Source organism: Polyodon spathula, chromosome 4, assembly GCF_017654505.1.
Source record: "Polyodon spathula isolate WHYD16114869_AA chromosome 4, ASM1765450v1, whole genome shotgun sequence".
NCBI classification, from domain to species: Eukaryota; Metazoa; Chordata; class Actinopteri; order Acipenseriformes; family Polyodontidae; genus Polyodon; species Polyodon spathula.
In genome coordinates, this window is record NC_054537.1 from 45395093 (window position 1) to 45404294 (window position 9202).

The window sequence follows — 9202 nt, forward strand, 5'->3', positions numbered from 1 at the left end:
AATAAAAAAACTCGCAAACATTAAATCAAATGTGACAAATCAAAATGTACTACAATAACAAAATCAAACGTACCTAAAAAGGTGACGTCGGTCACCCCGTTACATGAAGTAAATGAAAAAACATTGACAAACAACAAAAAATTCATAAACATTAAAAAATATATGTTTGTTTTCGTGTGCCTTTAAGAAAACTGCCCTCCTTTCAAATCATTTGTTCTGCTGTTTTGGCCAGTATTCCACAGTGTCATTAAAATAGTTTGTGAAGCTGACTGGGGGAAGGGTTGGGTGTTCTTTTGCAGAAGCAATTAAAGCAGATAATTCACTTCATGCAGTTACAGCTGTACTGAACATTTCCCCAAATTAAAACAAGGCACGGTATGTTTCTATAAACTTTTTTTTTCTATCACAAATTGTGGACTTATGAACTGTTTATTTATTTATTTGCATTTAAGTGATTTTAGCAAGCACATAAATCACTTATTTTCTAGAGTTCTGTATTACTTCATACTTAAGTGTAATAACAAAGTGGGAATGCATTTTATATGCACTTAATAATAGTTATATTACCTTCAGACAGTGTACTGTTACAGTAATATCCTATAGTTAGCTTGCTTTTTACTGTAGTAGAATAGCTTGTATACAGTAAATCTATGAGGATAGTATTGTAATGTTTTTTTTTTCTGTTTTTATACAAAGTTTGTGTTCAGAATTGAAAAAGCGTGTTTATTTAATTATAATTCCTAACATCAGGACATTATAAAATAGATAATAAATACCTGCATTGAGTTATGCTATTTTTGGGGAGATAAAGGTAAGTATTACAAAGTCGTTTCTGGTTGATCAATAAACTAAAGATATCAAAAATTCTGTTGCTGTAGACAACATTAGAAAATTACATTTAAGTGATAAGCACAGAGTGCATTACGTGGTCAAGGAGCTAACAGTTTTGTTACAGAAGGAGGTTAAGGTTTGTATATTAGCAAAGTAGAAGGTTGTCTCCAGAAATGTGTTCTCTAGTTATAGCTATTATGTGATGGCTTCTGACTTTTTTAAGGCGTGGAATTCACTTTGTGCTGTTCAGCTCTGAATCTGACCTCAACGGAATCAGTCTCTCAGTGGCAGGCTGTGCTGCGCTGCGACCACTGGGAACCTTTGCGAGTTTTAAAAAAAAAAATCAAAACTGTACTGTGTTATTACAGAATAAACTTAATTTTAATTACAAATACAAAAAATGGACGAGAGATTCTACTGCATATGGTAAAGCCGTAATTGAGGATTGATTGAGGAGATAACAAGTGATTGAGGAGATAACTTCGTAGTCGATAAAATTGTACACTTGGCTCATCTTCTAGTTATAGCTGTCATATGACTACATATACATGCTTTAGGCTTTACTAGTTTTAAGTTCCTGTTAAAAAACAACAACAACAACAACAACAACAACAACAAAAAAAAAAAAACAGAGTTTGACTTCAAGTCATTGGGCACACAGACAAACGTCTGTTTCTATTTTGTGTGTGGAATGTTTATGACATTTGTTTTCCAAACTGTACTGTGTTGTTTATTACAGGACAACCAGATTTGGAATTCTAATGAAAGTGAACTGCAGAGAGATTCCACGCATATAATACATAATTAATACGTGTGATCTTTTCAATGTTTCAGTTTTCACCTAGGCTGCTGATCATGGAGAGCCTGGCCAGTGCAAACACCAGCTTTGCCCTGGAACTCTTTAAGAATCTCACGAATGACAGAAAAGCTGAGAACATCTTCTACTCCCCCCTGAGCATCTCCTCCGCTCTGGCCATGGTGTATCTGGGGGCTCGGGGGAACACAGCCGCTGAGATTGCACAGGTGGGTGCTGACACATTATCTAGAGTTCAGGTTATGGCCCAGATTCTCAGAGCATTAACTTGAAATTGTTTTTAGCACAGTGAACAAAGACACACTTCAATTCTAAAAAAAATTATGAAACAACTTAAGTCTATTTACAAGACCCACAAGAGGTTTTTCCTTCTCTTAAATTTCTAGTTTGGCAACTTTGCTTTAAAGAAAAATCATGCTAATGAATCTAGCCTTATGTTAATAAAACAAAAGTGTCCAGCCTTCATTATAGATGTGATAACCTTTGAGGATCTTGACACATTTGCAGCAAAGCTCACTTATTGGGTGTCTGTCATTAAAAAAGTTGTTTTGAAAGTAAAAATATGAAATATTCAACAAGACTTCTTTCCTTCTACTTCAATTAAGCTTACTAGTATAAAAACACCTCCTTTCAAGTTAAAACGTGCTGTTATTTTGTGTATAGGTCTTCCATATTGACCCTTCTGGAGATATCCATTCAGGATTCAGCTTACTGCTTGCTGACATCAACAAGGCAGGAGCCGCCTATCAACTGAGACTAGCTAATCGTCTTTATGGAGAAAAGACCTGCAACTTTGTCAAGGTAAGCTTTTAAACATTTATGCGTCTTGAAAATCTAAGATATTTTTTTGAAGTAAAGTATCATTGAAAATGTGTGATTTTTTAAAATTTAAATCCGTACAAAACTAGGGTTTATGGGCTAAAGATGTGAAAATTTGACTAAGGGCTTTTGTGGCAGTGCTCTGCCCCTGCGTGTATTTTGTGTTATGTGTTGCATGTTGTGTGTTAATGTTGGTGTATAGGTATTGCTGCACTGGATATAAATTGGTCTGTGTAGCACAAGTGATTTAAAATATATAGTTGTATTTAGGCATTGGGATTGCACTTCACATGCACTTCACCTACATTTAATGTATTTTATAGTATGTGAGCACGGGGTTGCACAAATTAGTTCAAGTAAATAATTAATTAGCAATTGAATCCCAGCACAACAGTATATATAGATGTATGTTTTCACTCACTCGTGGTTGTGTGTTCGGTGAGTGGAGAACGGGTGTGGAGAAGGAGAGTAAAACAAAGTAAAATAAAGAAATAAATAATACTGGAAGGGTACAGCAGGGTACTTGTTTGTTTGGCTGTTAGTCGCTGTTTTGTTTAAGTGTTAGTCTGTTTTATTTGTCTGTTTATTTCGGCTCAAAGTGCTGTGTGCTGTTTTTTTGTTTAAACAGCCGCAATCTCTCTGTTTCAACGCCAGTACTGTCTGTGAGTTTCTTTCTGGCCTGACGTCACCCCTATATCCAGTCTGTGCACAGTTCCAAAAATATGATCAATGAGGACTGCTTGTTTATGTTAACTTTAATGTTCTCACATGGGGAATATAATTTGTAATTATAATGTAGAAAATAAGATACGACTTTTGGCATTAACGTCAGGGTTATATTTCTCTCAAGCATATCAAATGCTGATTTAAGGAGTGCTCTTCAGCATGATACTTGAATGGTATCTAACATTGCCCTTCCTTAACAGAGCTAGATAGAAAAACAATAGTTTAAGCCTTGCGTACGGTTGGGAAAATGAACTGATGACATACAGATGTTAAAATACTGATGCTACAGATGATTCCTATAGGAATTTATTGATGGCACCAAGAAGTTCTACAATGCAGAACTGGAAACTGTTGACTTTAAAACTGCTACAGAAGAATCCAGACAGAATATCAACTTGTGGGTTCAGGACCAGACACAGGGTGAGCTCTTTTAACATGGAAGGCAGTACTTTAAATACCTTTTTTCTACTGCATTAATCACATTGCTGATGTTCCTACAGGGAAAATCCAGAACTTGCTGTCTGAACTTTCTGTTGACAAAGAAACAACATTGGTCCTGGTGAATGCTGTCTATTTCAAAGGAAACTGGAAGAAGAAGTTTGATGAAGAGCTTACAATAAAGAAACATTTTAGATTGAGCAAGGTAAAGGAGATTTTGATCAGGTTTTGTCATTTAATTGACTTTATAATGTGAGGTACATTTTGTGACCGCCAGTGCCATGTTAAATTGTACCACGCTTCCAAATTTAATTTCAGTTTTAAGGAGCAACTTGAAACACCAGTGGTATGTATTTGTAACTAATGTATTATTGTTGTTGTTTACATCCACTTTGTATCAATTTCTGTTTTAGTCACATCCTGGTGACTTTTTAAAACTTACTGTAGCCTGAAAAGTTCTCAGAATCATGTCTACCATTGAAGCAAATCTGGCACATCAAGGTCAATTAGCATCCTGTCATATTCTCTAATTAGAGGTCCACAAAACATACTGGAGACAAATCAGAATACCCTATTTTTCCAGACTGTGTTTGACAAGAACTGTGGTCTGTGCCCATTCACATAATATACGTGCTACACCTCACAAGGTGTGTTTTGCTAGGCCTCACGGTAAGCTGACAGGGTCTGCAGTCTTTGATTTTTAGGTCCCTTGTGGGGTGGTAAAGACAAAGCCAAATCCTGCAGTTGCCTTTTTAAATGTTAACAGATAGAGAAGAAGCCTGTGCAGATGATGTTCCAGAAGAACAAGTTTAAATTCACCTATATCAGGGAGGTAAAAACACTCATCATTGAGCTGCCCTATGCTGGCAATGACCTGAGTATGATGATCCTCCTTCCTGAGGACATTGCCGATGACACAACCGGACTGGAGCAGGTAAGCCCACTGAGAAATAAACAACAAGCTTCAGTAGATCAATTTTACAGAGTAAGTAGCTTCAAATTACATTTTAACTGTTTCTTTACATTTCTACTGCTTTCTATCATGGATGCAATCATTCTAAGTGGTTCCCAGTTCTCTAGCTCTTATATTGAATTATTATTATTTTTTCAGTAGCTGGCTTTGCCTATATATATATACTGTATATTACCTATACAGTAGATCCTTACCGCTAGTTTTAAAATGCCTCCTCATTCCATTCAAATCATGTGACAGTGTCCCCTGCCAGCCCCACCTTAACAGAAAATCAATTACGAAACATACTACAGAAGAAAGATGCTCCAAACACTAAAATAGTGATTAAAATATCACTGACACTGTTTTCTGACTTTTTGAAATTAGCTCAATGAAAACAGATATGATGGGCGTGATATAAATTGGATTATGCAGCAGTCGGCAAACCAGATGAAATTTATTTAGTTATGCTGCATAAGCTCTATTTAAACAAAATATAAAAAAAGTAATTTTTTTTTTAATCTTGACTGATTAAACATATGTATTAAAGATGTACTTACACATATCATATACTAAACATGTACTGCATCGTTGGGCATTATAGTCTCCAGTCACTAACAATAGGTTTCCCTTGGGTCAATCATTTTCTACTATAGCCCTCCTCTCCAGTCCATATTTACTATATATATATATATATATATATATATATATATATATATATATATATATATATATATATATATATATATATATATATATATATAGAGACACACATACACACAAACACACACAAAAAACATTGTGTACAAAACATTAGGGCCCCTTTTGCCCTCAGTACAGCCTCAGTTCGTCAGGGCATGGACTCTACAAGATGTCAAAAGCGTTCCACAGGGATGCTGGCCCATATTGACTCCAATGCTTCCCACAGTTGTGTCAAGTTGGCTGGTAGTGGATCTCTACTCCGAATAGCTCATTCTACCTCATCCCACAGATGCTCAATTGGATTGAGATCTGGTGACTGGGCAAGCCACTGCAGTAAGCTGAATTCACTGTCATGTTCATGGAACCATTCCTGGACAATCCTAGCCTTGTGGCATGGAGCATTATCCTGCTGATAAAATCCATTAGCAGATGGATACACTGCTGCCATGAAGGGATGCACCTGATTGGAAATGAGGTTCAGATATCCTGTGGCATTCAAACTTTGCTCCACTTTTATCAAGGGGCCCAATGTGTGCCATGAAAACACACCCCACACCATCAAACCACCACCAGCCTGCAATGTTGACATGCGACATCATGAATGCATGTATTCATGTGGTTTTCTCCATACCCTAGTCCTTCCATCAGTGTGAAACAGCAGGAACTGGGATTCATCAGACTAGGCAATGTTTTTCCAATCCCCCAGTGTCCAGTGTTTTTGTTCCTTAGTTTATTGTGTTTTGCTGAAAGAAGTGGAACTCTGTTAGGTCATTGGCTGCCATACATCAAGGGTGTCAAGGTACGACGAGATGTGCATTCTTTTATGGGTCTTTCGGCACCAATGTTGTACTAGACTGTCCTTTGGTTTCTTTCATCAATGAGCCATTTTTGACCACTAGCCTGCCGTTGGCTGGATGTCCTTTGGGTAGTGGACCATCCTTGATACACACGGGAAACTGTTGAGAGTGAAAAACTGAGCAGCGTTGCAGTTCTTGACACACTCAAACTGGCGCACCTGGCACCTGCTACCATACCCCGTTCAAAGGCACTTAAATCTTTTGTCTTGCCCATTTACCCTCTGTATGGCACACATACATAATCCATGTCTCAAATGTGTCTAGGCTTAAAAATCCTTCTTTAACCTGTCTCCCCTTCAACTACATTGATTGAAGTGGATTTAACAGGTTACATCAATAAGGGATCGTAGCATTCACCTGGATTCACCTCGTCAGTCTATTTCATGGAAAGAGCAGGTGTTAATGTCTCTGCATGTATATTTTGCTCAATGATGCACTGTGACAGGATGGCTGGGTGGACAGAGACTAGGAGAGAGTAAAACTGCAGTTAAAGCACTGCTGCGCTGTTTAATAAATAAAAGGCAATAAAAAAAAGTCAAACAAAACACTGCTCACAGAGCCAAAAATAAAAGGCCAAACAAAAACAAATCTCGCACACAATAAGCACTTACCAAATAACTGGCATAAGGGCCAAAACAAAAATTTAAACAAAACTGTTCATGCTGGGCAGAGCCTTCACTGAACTTTGTCACACCAAACAAATGTAACAACACACTGTTCACTCACCCCATAACACCTCTGCCAAACAAAGGCATTTTTTATAGCATGTGGCTGGAGCCTAATTATCAATTATTCAATTAGTTCCAGCCACATTCTCACATGTATTTTGGCATGGATAGGAAATTAACGCCATCCCTGCCAACCACCACCAAATCACCACACAACAATATTATTATTTACAGACCCGGCCCTGCCCAGCCACACGCACATAGAGGTTAGACATGTTGCATTATGAGCATCAACAATTTATCAAAGCCTCCACTAGTGTTTTCTACTATTATAACAATCTTGACTTGCATAAAGAAAGAAACTATTGAGTGAAATAGCTTGCATCACTCGATTTTCAAGGTGTGGTATCCGAAGCATAATCAACAAGTACAGATAAACATCATCTGTAATTGAAAAATCCAGGACTGGAAGACCCAAAAAGCTGTCTAACAAGGATGGGCAATACTTGAAGATAATATCCTTAAGGAATAGAAAGAAGAATTGACAACCTAACTGGCAGAAGGCAAAGGTGTCATCTTTTTTAATATGCTTTTCCATACCTCTCTGTTCTTTACAGTGCTTACCTATGTTTTACCATGCTTTCATTATGCTTTATTACATTGCTATTCTTTTACTATGTGAAACTTTTATAAGGGATAATAACCAAACATATAGAAAATTGAGACTACAAAACAATTGGGAGTGGAATATACACAAATATTAAAGTAAGAAAAAAAAATCTAGATGCATGAACTGCAACATTCAAGGAGACAAACACTGTACTGTTTTCCATGTTGAGTTATTCGGACTAGGATATGGATTTGATTTTGATACTAATGCTAACAGTCTGGCTTTTGGGCTTGTTTTGACAGCTTGAAAGAGAGCTGACATACGAGAAACTCAAAGACTGGACCAACCCTGAAACGATGGGCAGAACTTTAGTGGAGGTGACCCTGCCAAAGTTCAAGCTGGAGGAGACCTATGACCTCAAGCCGATTCTGACCAGTTTGGGCATGGTAGATGCCTTTGATGTGAGCAAGTCTAATTTCTCTGGCATGTCGTCCAGTAATGAGCTGGTGCTGTCGAAGGCGGTGCACAAGTCCTTTGTGGAGGTGAATGAGGAGGGCACAGAGGCAGCAGGTGCCACTTATGCCTCTGCAATATGGGGCCGCAGCAGCAGAGCAAGTTTTACAGAAGAGTTTATGGCAGACCATCCATTTCTTTTCTTCATTTGGCACAACAAAGCAGGCAATATTCTCTTCCAGGGCAAATTCTGCTCCCCTTAAAGTGTGCAATATTTACCATTTTATAAAATGTTGTACTTTTCACTTTATTATTTGCAGATATTCAGCTTCCAGTATTAAGGTTTAAAATTTCTAGCACTGAAATTTGTATGATACATCAGTTGATATTGGATTGTACTTGGCTTAAATGTACTTGGCTTAAATAGTGGGCACAGAACTGAAGGAATGAAATGCAATTTATTGGACAGGTGTTAAAGGGCAGACTGTAGCTTTTAAATGACATTTTCAGAGTTTTTTTTTTTTTTTTTTTTTTTTAACTGTCCTCTTACCTTCTGTGTGCACTCATAGCTAAAGCAGCGTTTTATATACAAAAGATTTGCATCAGAATAATTGCAATCATCATGCAATGGTACATGGGTAGTAAATAAAATGTAATTTGAAGTTATATACCTTTTAATTTCAGAATCCAGGACAAATAAACTTAAAAAGCAGTTCATAATGTCTTTAGATGTGGTGCAGTATGTGTGTCTGTTGTTTCCTGTTTACCTTTGTTCTGTTTTCTCAGAACTGTAATTGCATATAACTCTGGATGTTTTTTAAACCTGTATTTAGATCCATATACATTGTGTTCTCTTATTATATTACATTTCTTATTATATTACATTTTAATGGTCTATATACAATAAAGCTGCTGCAAACATAACCAGCCTGAATTGTAAATACAAACTGGATAAGTTCACCCTTTATTCAAAACAGTTTTATCACTTGAGTTATACTGGGATCTATTCAATTGATATAAACAACACTGTGTTGTATTCAATAAAATTAGATAGTTTAAAAAAAATAAAAAATAAACTACATATGGTTAAAGATAACTACAATTTTAAACAGGTCCTTGAATATCAAACTGCATTTTATCCATAAATGACTTTTAGATATTTAGATCTTTGTGAATAAGCTCAACATTTAACACAATACAGTACAAATTCAGCATTACAGTACCGGTAAGTAATACAGCAACCTAAAATAATTAACTTCACATGGACTTTCTTACTAGATAAAACAGTTGCTCCTATATATTAAAAAAACTGCATTTCACAACTAAATGGCA

At 36.6% G+C, this 9202-nt stretch overlaps 1 protein-coding gene across 2 annotated transcripts; it reads left to right on the top strand.

Annotated features, from left to right (window-relative positions):
• Positions 1-264: 264 nt before the first annotated feature.
• LOC121314583 (leukocyte elastase inhibitor-like) lies at positions 265-8806 on the top strand. Of its 2 annotated transcripts, none has more exons than XM_041248004.1 (7): positions 265-375; positions 1666-1854; positions 2309-2446; positions 3493-3610; positions 3691-3833; positions 4395-4562; positions 7720-8805. In XM_041248004.1, exons 2-7 carry the CDS (start codon positions 1687-1689, stop codon positions 8131-8133), a joined length of 1149 nt encoding a protein of 382 aa, XP_041103938.1. In that variant the 5' UTR covers positions 265-375; positions 1666-1686; the 3' UTR covers positions 8134-8805. The 2 variants fall into 2 exon arrangements, with proteins under 2 accessions (XP_041103938.1, XP_041103937.1); XM_041248003.1 differs by lacking the exon at positions 265-375 and adding an exon at positions 1131-1257 and having other exon boundaries at positions 7720-8806.
• Positions 8807-9202: the final 396 nt, after the last annotated feature.